Consider the following 15,936-nt stretch of genomic DNA (forward strand, 5'->3'; position numbering starts at 1 on the left):
CCCCAAATCCAGCTTTATTTCTAGCAATGCTTTGAAAGCAACCCATCAAAAACCAGAGCTAACCAAGGCGGGGGGGGCCCTCAAAGTCCAGGCTGCCACCCTCGTCCACTTTCCCCTTCGTTTAAGGCCACAGTTATTAACATCTAAACATGTGATCGGCCACATGACAGGCTAAAAAAATCACTTAGACCCATCCAGAGAAGAAGGTAGAGATGGCAGCGTGCATCCCCCCGGTGGGGACACCTCCATAGACGTGTATTATAACCATTCCTGGGAAAAACATTCCTTTTATCACCCAGCTCGACTGCCGGCACTGATGCAAGCCGGCCGGGCGAGGAGATTTAATAACAGGCAGGGGGGTTGTATAACTCGGACAACTGGGTGCCCCTTGGCTACGGCGGTGGGTGCCGAGCACAAGTTTAAGCGAGCGAAGGCGCGCAGGGGATGTTCCCCGGTGCGTGGGGATGGGAATGGCACCGGATCAATTAGGGCAGCAAAATGTACAGCATCCCAGCCTCCCTCTAATCCCAGAGTTTCTCCGCTAACGCATTTCTCTCCTCGTTAACCGCTTCGGTGTCTTCTGCTCGTTCAAAAATAGTGCCTGCTATAACGGGTGCCGGAGAGGGGGCCAGCTGGCACCCGCCCGGGGGCATCCAAAGAGCCAACGGGGCTTTGGGGGAGGCAGGAGGTGCTGGAGGGGCTCTCACCCCCCTCCAAATCCTCTGGGGGAGACGCAAAGGAGGGACAGGGTTCCCCCCCTTACCACCCAAAGCGGGGTCTCGGGGTGGGGGGAACCTCATGGGTGTGAAGGAGCACGATGCCCGCCTGGGCTGGCACCCTGCCCTTCTCCTCCTCCGGGCACTGGGCTCTCCCCAGGACAGGAATCCCCCCCCCTCCCCCCCCCGCCAAGCAAAGCAGGGATACCGCCCCCTCCTTGCCATGCATCCACATCCCCATGGGGCACCCCCAGCCCATCATCCCCATCCTCATATTGCACCAGGCTGAGGACCTGCACCAGAAAAAGGCGGGGGGGCGCGGGGGGGAGGGAGACGACGGGTCATCCTTTTAGACCAGGGGTTTCCCCCCCCCCCCCAGGCCAAAAATGGAACCCTTCAGAGCAGGTCCCCCCCTCCAGGCTCCCCTTAGAGCAGAGATGCCCCCCCCAAGACCAAAGCTGCCCCCCCCGGCTCCTCTGCAGAGGCTGCTGCCAGAAAAGTGCTGCTCTCCCCAGCCTGTCCCCCCCCCCGGGCTCTCCCTTAAGAGGGGTGCCGCACCAGAACAGCCCCCCCTGTCACTCCAGGCATCCCCCCCCTCCCCAAGGGCTCCTCCACCTCGGGGATGCCCCCCCTCAAGGATCCGTCACCCCCCCCAGAGCTCCCGCAGCTCGGGGATGGGCCCCCCAAACCGACCTCCCTAACGGTCGCCCCCCCATCCACGGGTCCCCCAGCTCGGGGATGCCCCCCCCCCCCAACGGTTGTCTCCCCCCCCACTCAGGGCTCCCCCAGCTCGGGGACGCTCCCCCCAAAACCAGCCCCCCCCCCCCTCAACGGTCCCCCCTCCCCAGGGTTTTCCCAGCTCGGGGATGCCCCCCCCACCGGTTGTCGTCCCCCCCCCCCCCAGGGCTCCCCCAGCTCGGGGATGCCCCCCCCAACGCTCGTCCCCCCCCGCCAAGGGCTCCCCCAGCACAGGGATGCCCCCCCAAACCAGCTCCCCCTCCAAACCCAGGGGATCCCCCCCCACCTCAGCAATTCCCCCCCCAAAACCAGCCCCCCCCATCCCCCGGCGTGTCCCCCCCGACCCCCGGCGTGTCCCCCCCGCCCCTGCGCGCCCCCCGGGCAGGCAGGGGGCGCCCTCGCCGCCCCCGGCCCCTCACCCTTGACGATGCGCTCGGTGGTCGGCAGCTTGTTGTGGCCGCGCCCGGACATGGTGGTTGGCGGTGCCGGCGGGGGCCTCTCCCGGCCTTCTCCCCCTCCACCCCCCCCCCGCCGCCAACCACCCCCCCCTCCTCAAAAGGAGGGGGCCGCGGGGTGCTCCCGGCGGCGGTGCTGGGGACCCGCTGGTCGCCCCAGTGGCGATCGGCTCCCCGTTTCCCCCCCCCCGGCCGCTGCCGCCGCCACCACCACCACACCGCCCTCCTCCCTCAGCCCCCCCCCTTTCCCTCACTGCGCAGGCGCCCCTGCGCGCCCGCCCCGCCCCTCCGCGCCTGCGCCCCGCGTCACGTGGGGGGGTCCTCAGCCCCTTCCTGCCGCCATCTTGAAGGGGAAGGGGGTGTTGCTAGGCGACGGGGAAGGGGGGGCGGCAAGATGGCGGGAGGCTCGTGAGGAGAGGGGCCGCGAAGGCCCCTTCCCACCCTTCTGCCATGGCCTCCCCTTAGGGCCAGGAGAGGAGTGGGGAAGGTAGGAAAGTAGGTAAAAATAAAGCTCCACGCCACTCTGTGGCAGCGCAGATTGGGAAATCAGGCAGCGTTCAGACAGCTTGTGGCATATGGGGAGGCAGAGAGGAGCGTTAACACCCCCACTACAAACAGCAAGAAGGGCTTGAGTTTGTCTGAGGGGGAGCCCAGCCAGTGCGGCTTGGTGGGTTTAATTTGTCTGCTGAGGTGGGTAACCGAGGTCGCAGTTGTTCATCAAAACTTGGGGATTTTGCAGCAAAAAATGGCCCGTCTGAAGCCTTGAGGCATAGGCCAGGAGCGCTGCTGCCTGACAGCCCCTCTGGAAGCACTGAGGAGGAGAGAGAGCAAGTCAGATGCACACTGTGACCTTTCTTCCTTAGAATAGCGTTTATTTTTAAAAACCACCACAGAATTTCAAGATCTGTTTTCTTTAGCTGCAAGCAGGGTTTCTAAAAATTGCGCTCGCCCCTCGGAGCTGGCAGCTTGAGGGTAATGGTATATAAAAAGGCAAAAAAATTGAAGTAGAAAAGCAAAGTATGCTGCTTTTTTTTTTTTTTTTCTCCTCTTTCCTTCCCCTAATGCAGGGTGGAGAAGCAAGGACACAAATAACGCTGCTCCCAGTCAGGCTCCCTCGTGCGAGCTGGAGAGGAATATAACACCCTGCAGACCGGCTCTGAAACCTCATCTTCCCTCCAGCCAAACCTCAATGCTTGGAAATACATTTAAAAAAATAATAATAAAAAAAAAAAATTGAAAAAAAAAAAATTTAAAAAGGGCTTTTCAACCCTAAAGGCAATTCTTGGAGCGCCGTGCCACGCGGGCAGGCTGGGGGCGGCGGGGGGGGGAATGTCAGTGCCATCTTCCGTCGGCCGCGCCGCACTGCACAGCCCTGGAAATTGGGGCTGGAAAAGCGGGATTGCATCACCCAGCCCTTCCAGCCTGCCTCAAACCCTTCCCCTTGGAAAAATCCTCAACCAGCGGAGCTCCCACCCCTTCACATCCCAGCCAGCTCTGACCAGGGGGAGGTTTCTACCGCTAGAGCACGCTTGCAACGCTTCGTCATTACAGAATATATTTTATTTATGGAATTTTACAAATAACTTTACAATTCACGTGACATAAGTTATGTTCTTTGTTTCGACGCGTATCTCTTACAACACCTGAGTTATTGAAATACTGAGATGGAACTTGAGCTGCGAACCGGACACGGAAGGGAAACATGGATGAAAAAAAATCCAAAACCAAGCTCGATTTGGGTCGTTTTCCCTCCTCGTCCTCCCGCCTGCCCCATCCCTTCCCCGACGGCGGGTACCAGCCCGAGCCAGGGATGGGAGCTCTCCCCCACCAGTCCTTCGGCAGAGGGAGGGTCCCTCTCTGCGAGAAGCCTTATTTCTCCGAGGGGTTTTGCCCAAATCTCTGATTTACAGATTTCTCAGCATTGACTCAGTCGGCAAGAAACAGGGTTAAACTCGAAATGAGAAGACGACGGACTCAGGATCCCCGCTGTGTGCCATGGGGCCCGGACCGACTCCGAGGAAGCCAAGCCTCAATCCTTGCCACCTTTGCAGCCCTCGGGGACCTCCCAGGCACAGTCTGCAAGCGCCTTGCCGTCCCCAAGGGACGGACAAGATTTTCCCCCCGCTTTGCCTCCAACGCAAGGTCTTTTCCATCTGTGCACGGCTGAACGGCTCCTGCCAGCCACGACTCAGCCCTGGCAGTGCCGTGCTGCCCTCTGCCCCGTGGAAAGGCGCCAGCGATACGGCATTTTCCAAATACTTCCTTGAGAGAGAGAAGAGAGGGGCACATATGCCAATTCGAAGGACTCAGTTTTTCCACATCAAGTCGGTCAGATGGGCCTGCAGCTCTCTCGAGCGGGGAAAGGGAGTTTCCAATACCGTTTTCCTCCCGACTACTGAAAAACAGCAGCAACCCCAAGCATGGGTAACCACCGCGAGGTGCTGCAGAGGTGCCCGAGCCAGGACAGACCATGCTGCTTGGAGGCGGCTGCGTCCCACGGACCAGCCACAGAGGGAAGAGTGACTTACGATGACCGTCCATCCACATGAACAAGAGACACTGCACGGGATAAAGCAGAGCCCATCTCTCCCCGAAGGCATCGCCAGCCAGCGGCCCGAAGACAAAGTGGTACCTCTGGGTTGAAGGGTGCTCCCAAAAAGGCTCCCTGCTCCTCAACACATTGATATTTTAACCTTTTGGGTGCGGGACAAAGCCAACAGCCTCCTGGGTGCCAAGGGGACAAAGTCAATGCCTGGCCTAGCCAAAGCCACCGCGAGCGGAGATGTCGAGATGGCTGTGCCACATCTCAACAGGCAGAGACCCACAGCCTCAGGGACAACTGTTAGGAGCCTAAGAGGAACGTCATCCAGCTGGTACCTAACTAAGGCAAATTAGGAACTACGGTGAGTTACGGGCAGCCAGCGATCAAACCAGGGCATGACCAGGGACGGTGCGGAGCCTGCCAAGGGCTCTGCCAAGGGCTGAGGTCCCTTCTCTCGCTTGGATGGGCAGGAAGACGACTCGGCGCACCCTCCGCTTCGCTTTCCAACAGGGGTGGAAAGGAAGGTGTGGGGAGCCTCAGCTCCCCAGTGCTGAGCAGAAGCAAGGCAAGGTGGCAGGATGGCCGTCATCCCGTCACACGCACCCACGGCCACCTGCACAGGCGAAGGAAGACGCTCAGTGACAAGCCATCCCCAGCACGTCCACCAAAGCCCTTCTCAAAGCACCACTCCTTCATCCCCATCCAGTGCCATACCCACGAGGGTAAGCCGCCTAAACCAGCTCCGCTTATCAGCGTGGCCACAACCTCACCGCTACCGGGCGCGGGATAAGGTTTTTTTCTGGGGGAGGGAGAAGGGGGCACAGGGGGACCTCAAGCGACACGGGCGGGGTGGGCAACATTATCAATATGATAATAAGTCAATTCACCTAGTGAATCTGGGGAAAGCCAGCCCAGAAGCAGAGCTGTGAAGTGCCTGTCACACCCTTCCTCTGGCTACTCCCTAAGGCTGGGAATGCACAACCTAAAGAGGTTCACAAGTCTATTTTTCTTTTTTAAAAAAAAACAGCCCCCCCCCACCCCACCCTGAACCTCAGCAACTCAGCAGCATCAGTGTTTAAAAACCGGTGTCTGTCCCCAGGTGTCGGCGTGAGCTTGATAACAGCGTAAGGACCGATCCCCGGGCTCGGGAGCCCATGGCAAGGCAGGGGCTCACCATCCCAGCTCTGCCCTTGCGCCCTTCTCACCAGCATTGCCACACGGCTGCCCTCATGGAAGGAAAAGGGGTTTTTTCCCCCCCCCATAAAGCAGCAGGGACCTACGGGAGGTAAGGGCATCCCCATGCAGCCCATGCGTCAGTCCCACCCGCACGAAGTGCGGTTTGGTGTCCTCTGTTCTGAGCACTGACGCCCAGAATGTGCTTTTTTAAAAAAAAAAAACCAACAAAAAAACCCAACAAAACAACCACAACTCTCTTCACCCTGCTCTTCCCAGGGCATCGTCTGGGCTGCCAAGGCAGAAAGGGAGCAAAACCAGTCGTGGCTGCGGAGACATGTTTCTGAAGACAGCGAGGATGATGCTCAAATCATGAGCTGTGCTCCTCGAGCCTCCTCTTCCTCGGCAGCCCTCTGTGCTTGGAGAGCAGCACAGCTCCAAGGACTGGCTGGTGGATAACTCTCCGAGAAGGGTCTGTCCCAGTCTGTCCCCATCACACACCCCCCGCAAAGGGGTCAGGAGAGCGTCACGTCCCATCGCACCGCTCCGAGCACAAGGAGGGGAGCAACACGGGCTAGAGGAGCTCCTGTCTCCCAACTCCATCCTTCCCCAGGAGACATGAGGAGAGAGGAGAGAAGGGATATGACACTGGAAAGAGATCCTCTGGTCAGTTCGGTCCTACAGCAAAGGGGATGAAGCTCCCCTCAGCTTTAAACCAAAATAAAATGAAGTCTGTGGAACAGCTTTAAAAGCAATGCCTCTTCTTCTGTAGTGTGAAGTCAGTGCCCGCACAGGTACCGTCATATGCTTGCAGCAGGAAAAGGAAAGAAAAAAAAAAAAAAAAAAGAAAGAAATACCCCTTCCCCCCCCCAAAAAAAAACACCCTGGAAAAACGATCAGGACTGCGAGTCGGGCTGGTCCTACCCTATCTGGATCTGGCCAGAGTACATGGTGAGCAGCACCATGATGCCGAACCCCGTCAGCAGCCCCGCGTTCTGGATGGCAAAGGTGATCAGCGTGCTGCCGTTCTGCTCGTCCTCCCGGCTGACCTCATTCATTTCGGGGAACTGTGAGGGAAGAAAGAGAACGATGGCAGGACTCAGCGACAGGAGCCGCTCTGTCCTTCCCAGCCATGCACGCTGCTTCCCACCCCGTGCCACCATCCCGGCAAGTATTCGCCACCTATGCCAGGGCTCTCAGCCAGGTCACCGCGCCACCAGACCTGGCAAAGCCAAGTGGAGATGAACTCTGGCCACTACAGGCAGCATCTGCGTGGGGCAGGGGGACAGAGCAAACATCCCCCTGTGCTCTCCGTGCCTGCCTTGCCTCCAGGCTCTTCCAGCCAGGCAAAAAACCCTGGCAAGGTCCTGACCATGCACCCGGCGGCATCCCCCCCCGGGCTCAGAATTTACCATGTCAGCCAGCGCGATGTACAGAAACATCCCTCCGGCCAGAGCGAAGATCCAGTTGGCAGAGAAGTGGCTACCGGCCACAATCCCGAAGGCCAAGCCCACGTAGCAGCAGCAGGCGGAGATGAAGTTGAAGAAGAGCGCTTGGCGGATGGTCATGCCGGCGTTCAGCAGGATGACAAAGTCCCCTGTGCGAGAGAACGGGGAGGATGAGGATGGAGGAGGCTGTCACCAGGCAGCAGCATCAGGACAGCACTTCGATATTCATATTCATCGCTTGCTTTTGCGCGAGGTCAAGCATGGGCTCCCCGTAGCCGCTGGCGCCGAGCACTGGCCACACCAGCTGCCTCCCTGCCAGCTCCTGGCCCTGCCTGCGCATAAATTCGGACATTCCAACCCAAACCGCTGCCCGCCTTCCCCCTCCCAAAGCAAGGAGGTGTTGGGTTGTTTTTTTTTCTTCAGATGTCTCCATCTAAATTTAAATCTCAGACATCATATTACCTCGTTATTTTTAGAGCGGCGATTACTCAGTGTAGTTTACAGCCTCGCCGTCCCCCCTCCATCATTACTCTTTGTTTATTCCACCCCACATTTGGCTTTCTCTCGAGAAATAACGGGTAGGACCAGGGAAGCGGCAGGTTTAGCCTTAAAGAGAGGCAGATCCCATAGAGCTCTCTCAGTATCTTTTTCCGAGAATTCACGTACCCAGCTCGTGCGGGAACTCCTCGCAGAGGATGGCCACGGAGGTGCTGATCCCTTGGAAGACTGAGACGGTGAAGGAGGCCCCGATGGCCAACCCGTCGATGAAGTTGTGGAGGCCGTCGCTGAGGGTGATCATCCACGCCAGCGTGCCGATGTCGGAGTACCGCACCTCCTTCAGCCAGTAACACGCGCTCTGGGAAGCCTGCAGGTCCTGCAATGGCATCCCGATGGCAGGGGCTCAGCACCCAGCCCGTCTCGGGGTGGGGGGTCACCGCTTCCTCCACCACCCAGCAGAACCCACCCCTCCATGCATTAAACCCACACAAGGCTTGACCCAAGCCGTTTGCTTTCCACCACCCATGGAGGATTTTCAGGGAGATGCAATGGGCTTCAAAACTGCTCTTTTTCCGTTAACAGACTATTTTTTTCCACGTGCCCAGCTGCAACCCAGCGGGAAGAGGCACTAACCTGGACAGAGAGGGAGCCCACCACAACTTTCTCGTCCCCGGAGGGGGTCTTGCACTCCAGCTCGCTGGTTATGTGCGGGATCATGTGGTCCAGGTCCCCATTCTGCAGCTTCTCGGTGACGCCGTCCTCTTGGTCCTTCTTGGATGGCAGAGTTTCAGGGCCATAGTGGCTGTGCCCGTGGTGATGCTGCGGGACAGGGGACATTCACGGGCGAATTCACCCCGGCCTTTTCTCCTGTTTGCCACCCGAGCAGCCCCTGCTCAGCCTCACCTGGTCGTTCTGCTTCAGGAGCATCTTCAAGACCTTCTCCGTGAAGAAGAAGAGGTAGAAGCCCCCAAACACCACAGCAGATTTGGAAACGTAATAATCTTCTTGAGGGTTGAATCCAAACGCCTGCAGGCAAAAGGGGGCGAGTGACAGGACTGAGGGACAGACTCCAGCAGTGTCCTTTGTCTGCCTTTGCCCTGGCACCTCTGGGGCAATGCTGCCGCTTTCTGACCTCTCTCTAAGCAGCGGCTGCTTTGGGGGCAGGCTCAGAAAATGCCTTTGTGCACTTTTAATCTCCCTCTCTCCCCCAGCTGAGCCGGCTGTGCCCCAACGCATTGGATCCACCACCCTGCACTGGGGCAGGGATGCTAAAAGCAGGCTTCGAAAGCCTCTCTCGGCAGAAAAGCGACCTGCCAGCAGGGCTAGAAAGGGCAATAAAATAGCGTTTCTCTGCATGAAGCAGAGCAGAGGTCTCTCTGGAGCAATTCCCTTCCAAAGAGGGGTGAAACGCCAGCTCTGGCCACAGTCCTGAGGGCTTCCAGCCTCTGTACCTCGCTCTCGGCTCCCCTCCGACGCCGCCTTCCCCTTCTCCAGCCAGCGAGCGCCCAGAGAGAGAGAAACAGCCCCCGAGAGAGAGAAAAGGACAGACCGGACGGTCCTCACCCTACCTCTGGAATGAGCTGGAAGAGGGCGTTGGAGTAGAGAGTTCCAATCGCCAGAGCTATGAAGTAGAGGAGCAGCCGCTTGTAAAAGGTCTTCTTCATGAAGGGCACCACGCTGGCTCCCACCAGCGAGCAGAGGGAGATGACGGTGACGCAGAGGAAACCGTAACCCCAGACTGCGGCGTGCGTGCCAAAACCCACCCCGGGGGGGGAATGGGACGAGGGGGAGGTTGTAGGAGGGGAAGGAGATCAACGTGGGGAAGGGGAGGGAGGGGAAGGAATCCACGCCGAAAGGAAAGAGAGAGGAGGGAGGGAGGGAGAGAGAGGGGGGGGAGAGAGAAGAGGACATTCATTAGTGATTGCTTGTTCATCTGGCATTGGTTCAAGAGGGGCGAACATGGTGCTGCGTGGCTCTGGGAACGGCAATTTGGGAAGGGTTGGAGGGACACCCCACCGTGGAGCTCACTCCAAATGACTGTGAGAGGAGCCCTCCTTTGGAGCAAGCAGCTCTCTTTAAGCTTTTAGCTCTCTTTTCTCTCTTTTTAGATGGAGCTGAGTTTTGGCGGCCAGGCCGTTTCGGAGCCAGCACCCCAGCTCCGCTCCCCGAGCCCCTGCAGGACATCGGGCAGCCCTTCCAGTGCCACAGAGCGCCGAGGTCCCCCTGAGCATCTCGTACGCTCCATCCTCGCCCCGCAGCCCGGAGAGATGCAGCCGGTCCCCGCAAGCCACGCTGGGATGCTCCGACTGACGGCGAGGGTGGAGCGTACGTAAGGCATTTCAATTCCTGGCAGATCAGGAAAATAGAGGCGCTTGGTCTTTACGTTTGGCAAATAAAAAAAAAAAAAAAATCACAGTTCTGGAGTTGAAAAGGAGCCTTGAAAAAACATCCCACTGCCAACACGGATGAGGCATTCGCTGCCCAAGAGCGGAGCAGGCAATGCCAGGAGGCAAAACCCAGCGGCAGCAAAGAGAGAAGGCTGCACCTCAAATGCAGAGTTTTAAGGCTGGATGTGCAGGAGCTCGGATCCAGCTCGTCTCCTCCCCAGGAGATGGGGAAGGGCTCCGTGAAGCACGCGTGTTTCAAAGGTGTCCAATCCGAGAGCACGTGGCTGTATGCATTCAACTCCGGAACTGTGCAATTACAACACAATTAATTTGCGATGTATCTGTCGGGTCCATCAGAGCACCAGGAAACCTCACATAAGCACAAATCCTTGTGGGAACATCGGCCTTGTAAATCAGAGTGGAGGGGGGAAAAAGGCAATTAAAACATTTGTAAGAGCTGGCTGACTGGGGAGGAAGCTGGTGCTTCTCTGGGCTGTTTTCTGTGCTTTTACACTGATATTTTCTCTGCCTCGCACGTCTTTCCGTGTGGCTCACGCCACGAGCGCTGCCACATCTCAGCAGCATCAGAGTGAAGCAGCTCTGCCCAAATTAAGGCTGAGCACATCCCTCCCGAGGGAGAAACCCCCTTGCGAAGCAGACACAGCCCATGGAGCAGGAGCAAACGGCTTCTCCCAGCACCTTCCCGGACCCCAGACCTGGCCAGCAGCCTTGCAAGGACCGGCAGGGCTGGAGGGCACAGCCTCCCCGCGCTGCCCGCGCACTCCAGGGGGTTTCCTGGTGCTCGGAGGGATGAGAAAAGCCCTGTGGAGCCCGTGAGAGAAGCCCTCAGCCTCGGGTGACGGAGGGATCGGTTCGATTCGGCAGGGTTGGAGGCAGAGAGGGCGCTCGGAGAGCTGCCCTCGGAGACGGGAGAGAGGCAGGGACTTTCTACCGCACCTCTGGGATGAGCTGGAAGAGCGCGTTAGAGAGCAGCGTGCCGATGGAGAGCGCGATGAAAAACGTGAGGACCCGGCTGAAAAAGGCTTTCTCGGTACACGGTACGATGAAGACTCCGAGCAGGGAGGCCACGTTAATCATTGACACACTGAGAAAACCAAAGCCCCACACTGCGGAACGAGAAGAAACGAGGGCCAGACATTACCGAGGCTCTCGGCGCGGGGAGACGGGGAGGACCCCGAGACCCCAGATCCGGGCAGGCGGAAAAGGCTGGCTCCGGGTCTACGCCCCCGCTGTGCCAGAGTGTCTCTCCCTTTGCTCCGGACGCTTCAACTGCGACACAAACCATCATTTTTGTTGCAGGGCAGGTGGAAACGAAGCCACCAGGTTACTTGGAAGAGGTTTTCCCAAGCCAACCCCGGCCTCGCAGCATGGGAAAAGCCAGCGCTGCGCTCAGGGCAGCCGATCCAAGACCTTGGGCATCATCAGGACCTGGATGTCTGGAATTTTATTTAGCATCCGCTGGTGGCTGCAGGTCAGTGGGGCCACCCCCTCCCACCCATGGGGACTCACAGCAAGGTCCCCATCATCCAGCTATCCCAGAGAGCTGTGCTGCAGGCACAGCTCCGACCTGCGGCACGTGCAATCGGGGGAAAAAACACGCTGCGAGCCCACGACACAAACCACACGGAGAAAAACCCGTCAGGAATCCCGGCTGCTGTAGGCAAACTGCCTTCGCTCCTCTCTGCGGCTGTTCCGCAGGTCCTGGGGTGTCTCAGGTCCCCGAGCTCCGTGCCCAGGGCCAGGCAGTGCTCGTGCCCCCTCGTTTCCCGCTTACCTTCGGCCGAACTGGGTCTGCTCTCCTCCGTCTGCTCATTTTCCTCGTTTTCCAGGTTCTCGGAGGCGCACGCCCCGGACTCCAGCTGCTGCAGGATGGTGGGGCAAAACTCCTTGAACTCGCTGTGCCCCACGGCAGAGCCCTCGCTCAGGTTGTGGATGGCAAAAAGCTCGACGGAGCTGAAGCACTGGGGAAGGGAAGGGAGAGACACATGCCTTGAGACCCCCCCGCAGCTCTGCAAAGAGGATTTGGGGGCTCTGCAGAGCTCCTGCCTTACCCGCGAGAGGTTCACCCGCTGCTGCGGCCCCTGGGAGATGTTGGCGTGTCCCACTCCCACGTCCAGGCGGTTCAGCAGGGCCTTGAGCTGCTTCAGGCTGAGGGTTTCGCTCTCTCCGTACCGCTGGAGGAGATCCTGCAGGAAGGAGGCTGCGGAGAGCCCCGGTGCCGTGGCATCCCTGCCTGCCCAGACCCGCGGGCAGGGGAGAAGGCAGAGCAGCAGGAGCAGGCAGCAGCCCCAGGGGCCTGCGCTGGGGATCATGGTGTCTCGGGGATGCTGGAAGAGAAGCCAAGCGCTGCCATCAGCTTTACCATCCCCAGCGGCTCCGAACACCGCTCTTCCACCCCACAGCTCCGTCAGGAGATGGCAGATTTCTTCCCCAGGGAGCCGCAGGCTAGGGGGGGGCACAGCTTTGCGCAGTGCTGAGAGCACCCAGATCCCAAAGAGGGGGAATTCGACATCTTTTCAACAAGCAGTAACAAGACCGGCTGCTTCTCCTCCACCCTGCGCCAAACCCCCAGCACCCCGCTCACCGCAGCCGTGTGCCGAGGGGTGGGGGGCTGCCGGGACACGGCTCCCAGGGGCTCTGCAGTGCCTTGGGATCCCTTAGGAAGAGCGGCCAGCGGTCGGAAAACAGGCAAGGGCTGCGATGGGGATCCTGCCCAGAAAACCCCGGTGCAGTTACTCCCAACGCCAGCTGCCGGATTTGGCCCTCCGTGGGGTAAGGAAGCCACGCACCGGCCCCCGGCCACACTAACGCCACATCAGGTCACCCTTGTGCCACCGGGGCTAGGACGCACACCCCTCGGGGACCTCTGCCCACCCACGCCAGCATTCGGAGAACATGGGAGCCCAGGGGCCAGAGGTGGCATTTTCATTGGGTTATATTTTAACTACGGCAATAACAATAACAGCCGTAACCGCAGATGCCTTTATAGTATTTGCGTAGAATCAATCCTTGCCCTTTCCGCTCCTTTCATACGAGCCGGAATCGATAAAAACGGGGTGGCAGAGAGCGGGGGGAGCCGGGCTTTGCCCGCCAGCATGCGTTTGGGTGCAAAAGAAGGGGTTTGGAGCAAGGGTGGGAGGCCAAGCACGACCCGCACGTCCACCTTGGGCTGCACCCAAGAGGCTGGAGCGGGGCCCGGGCTGCCTTCCTGGAAAAGCTTCACCGAAAGGTGGATGGGAAATTTGGGATTCACAAGGGCAAACAGAAAATAATTCACATCCGCCTCCTCCGTGCGCCCAGCAGCCGTCCCCTTCCCAGCCCAGGGGCTCGGGGACACGTTGCCTCATGGTTTCCCCTTCCCGGTTTGCAGCCCCGGGGATGGCTTCCTCCACCGTTATGGCCGGGGGCCCCATCCAGCCCTGGCACGGGACTTGCCGCCCCGGCACCACGCCACGCTCGTCCCGTGCTGACAGCTTCCAGATTTCGGGCTCCTCCAAAAAAACAAGCCCAAGACATTTTTGAAGCCCGGCCAACCAATTGTTCTGAAAATAACCTTGAGCCGGGTTTGCCAGGCACGGTGCTGCCCGGGGCGGCGAGGCCAAGCCCGGCAGGAACCCCATTCCCCCTCCAGGACCCCGTCCCCCCCCCTCAGGACCCCCGTTCCCCCTGCGAAGGTGCCCACATTCCCACAGGTTTTACAAGCTTACCACCACTTTGCGAGCTTTGTTCTCCGGGAGAGCGCAGGCCTTGGAGGTTTTAGCCTCCTCCTGCCAGGGCTTATCTGGGATGCTTTGGCTTAACCCCTCTCCTCCCAAAAGGGGGGAGCAAGGTGCTCCCCCTGCTCCAGGGGGGGTACCTGAGGCACTTCTGCCTCTTCAGCAACCCCCAGAGAGAGCCGGGCACCTTCCTCTGCCTCCCTCCTACCCAAATCCACCCTTCCAGAGGGGTTCTCCCCTGCCACAGGAGCAGCAACTAGCCCAGGTGGCCACGTGGGACACCTGGGTGGCCGGTGACTCCCACAAGGTACACAGGGGCTGGCACGCAGCCCACGGTGGCAAAGGCAGCGCCACATCCCGGGACAGGGACGTTGGCTGCCTTTTCCCCCCCTCTTCATTCCAACCGAGTGCTGAGTGCTCCCCACATCCCTAGCCCTGCCGGCGGCCATCCCGCCCGGAACACATTGATTATCCCGTGCCAAGGCACACAGCCCCTCTCCAGCGCCGAAATAACCCTTTTCCCCCGGTTTCTCCCCAAAACTGGGTTGAGCCGGGCACAGCCAGGGTGGAAAACCGGACCTCAACTTTTCCCCAGCTGCCAAACAAAAGGCAGGAAGCGGTTTGCAGGCAGAGCCGGGCAGGGGTTTGAATCACACGCTTTGAATTGCTGTTTTAAGGCAGAAATGAGGTGGAAAAGCCGCCTCTCGGGAAGAAAAGGGCTCAAAGAGGACAAGCCCGGAGCTCATGGACCCTCCCAAATGTATCGGGGAGCCCTGGGCAAGGCAGGAGGGTGCCAAACACATCCAAACCCCCCCATCCCAGAGGGAAAGGGGAAGCTGCAGCAAATACCCTGGGGACACAAACCCCTGCTGCCGTCTCTCCATCGCCCGCTGAGCGGGACCCCCCCCCAAAGCCCCCTACCTTCAAGGGCGTCCTCTCGCTGGCCACGGGACCCGCTGGGGTGGCCCGTGGAGCCGCGGTGCCGCGCACGTCCCACCGCCTGACCTATTTTATCGCTCGCTGCCGTGCTGGGACTGGGCAGAGGGAACGAACCTCCGCGCCGGGGAGGGGATGTCCCACAGGATGTGCCCGGGAGCGATGCCCACTGGAGAGGGGTAGCAGGGACCCCCCCAAACCCTCCCCAGATCTGCACCCCAGCCTCTCGCCAGGGCGTTTTGCAGCCAGCGATCCCCACCTCCTTCCGGAGCAAAAGCCGCTCCACGTGTCCGGCGGCGAAGGCAGGATCTGCCTGCGGGCAGGGAGGGTTTCCATGCCCCAGGGCACGTCCGCGTCCCAGAGGGATGACAGCCCGTCCCCCTTCACCTCCCTAAACTGCCTCCTTGGCCCCTAATTTCCTCCAAATCCCTGCCCACAGGCCCTGGTGTGGGCAGGCAGGCAGCAAAACCGTCTGCCCAGGTGCCCCCTTGGCTCTCCCACCCCACAGGGGCCCCCCCAGCCCCCCCGTCCTGCCCCGCTGACACCCCCAGTCCCTGCCCCATCCCCACGCCAGCCCCCATCCCACACCCTGGACCCTTCTCCCCCTGCCCCAGCCCCAGCCCGGACCCAGAGCTTGCACCAGTGGTGCCAGACCCCATAGCTGGGTCCTCCACCCCATAGATGGGGTCTTCTGCCCTGTAGCCAGGGTCCTTTGGCCATAGACGGGTCCTCTGCCCCACAGACGAGGTCTCTACCCTATGGACAGGGTCCTCCGACCCACATTTGGCGTCCTCCGACCCACAGTCGGATCCTCTGCCCCACAGACGGGTCCTTCGCCCCACAGCCCACCACTGCCTGCACCCTCACCTGACCCCAGGCCCACGGGCAGCCCCAAAGAGAGCCCCATAGCTGCCCCCAGGCCCTGCGACCGGCCCCAGACCCCACGGCCGATCCCTGCATCCATCCCCCCATCCCCATCCCCATCCCGGGGCTCGGGGCCCGCCTTAGCCCCGTCCCCCCGCCGCCGTCCCCGCCGTGCCCCGTCACCGCAGCCGGTTCCCTGCCCGCTCCCCATCCCATCCCATCCCATCCCATCCCATCCCTTAACCCCATCCCATCCCGGCCCTACCTCCCGCTGCTGCTGCCGCCGCCGCCACCTCCCGCTCCCGGTCCCGCAGGGCGCAGGCTCGGCCGGCGGTACGGGGAGCGCTCCCATTGGCCGGCGTCACGCCTGGTCCCGCCCCCCCGGCCCCGCCCCGCCCACGGCTGCGCAGCGCCGGGCACCGGCCGGAGGGGCAGCGGGCAC

At 60.4% G+C, this 15,936-nt stretch overlaps 2 protein-coding genes and 1 long non-coding RNA gene across 8 annotated transcripts in view; 1 reads left to right on the forward strand and 2 right to left on the reverse strand.

Moving 5' to 3' along the window:
- Positions 1-2,151, reverse strand: part of PPP3CC (protein phosphatase 3 catalytic subunit gamma) — a 37,332-nt gene extending 35,181 nt beyond the window's left edge. For 3 of the 4 annotated variants that reach the window (XM_074563615.1, XM_074563612.1, XM_074563613.1), the window contains exon 1: positions 1,874-1,990. In XM_074563615.1, the coding sequence (XP_074419716.1) occupies positions 1,874-1,925 (52 nt within the window). In that variant the 5' untranslated portion in view covers positions 1,926-1,990. Of the gene's footprint in view, positions 1-1,873 lie in introns of all 4 variants that reach the window. The other variant, XM_074563611.1, reaches the window with a different exon arrangement.
- Positions 2,152-2,270: 119 nt separating this feature from the next.
- Positions 2,271-5,479, forward strand: LOC141733397 (uncharacterized). Its single transcript, XR_012584284.1, has 2 exons — positions 2,271-2,396; positions 2,977-5,479. It is a non-coding gene; the product is annotated as an uncharacterized LOC141733397 (long non-coding RNA).
- Positions 3,452-15,817, reverse strand: SLC39A14 (solute carrier family 39 member 14). Of its 3 annotated transcripts, none has more exons than XM_074563709.1 (9): positions 15,760-15,817; positions 12,030-12,305; positions 11,753-11,939; positions 9,139-9,308; positions 8,474-8,596; positions 8,204-8,389; positions 7,739-7,946; positions 7,037-7,221; positions 3,452-6,691 (listed from the first exon to the last, which is right to left on the reverse strand). In XM_074563709.1, the coding sequence occupies exons 2-9, from the start codon at positions 12,288-12,290 to the stop codon at positions 6,545-6,547; spliced, it is 1,467 nt and encodes a 488-aa protein (XP_074419810.1). In that variant the 5' UTR covers positions 12,291-12,305; positions 15,760-15,817; the 3' UTR covers positions 3,452-6,544. The 3 variants fall into 3 exon arrangements, with proteins under 3 accessions (XP_074419810.1, XP_074419812.1, XP_074419811.1); XM_074563711.1 differs by lacking the exon at positions 9,139-9,308 and adding an exon at positions 10,915-11,084; XM_074563710.1 differs by lacking the exon at positions 15,760-15,817 and adding an exon at positions 14,616-14,853.
- Between the last annotated feature and the right edge of the window lie 119 nt (positions 15,818-15,936).

This window comes from Larus michahellis, chromosome 20 (genome assembly GCF_964199755.1).
Source record: "Larus michahellis chromosome 20, bLarMic1.1, whole genome shotgun sequence".
In the NCBI taxonomy this organism is placed as follows: Eukaryota; Metazoa; Chordata; class Aves; order Charadriiformes; family Laridae; genus Larus; species Larus michahellis.

Coding starts and splice junctions, on each gene's coding strand:
- SLC39A14 (XM_074563709.1), bottom strand. CDS start 12,290: ATGATCCCCAGCGCAGGCCCCTGGGGCTGCTGCCTGCTCCTGCTGCTC. Junction 8,390..8,473: donor TCCTGAAGCAGAACGACCAG/GTGAGGCTGAGC, acceptor CCTGTCCCGCAG/CATCACCACGGGCACAGCCA. Junction 7,222..7,738: donor GGAGTTCCCGCACGAGCTGG/GTACGTGAATTC, acceptor TCTCTCGCACAG/GGGACTTTGTCATCCTGCTG.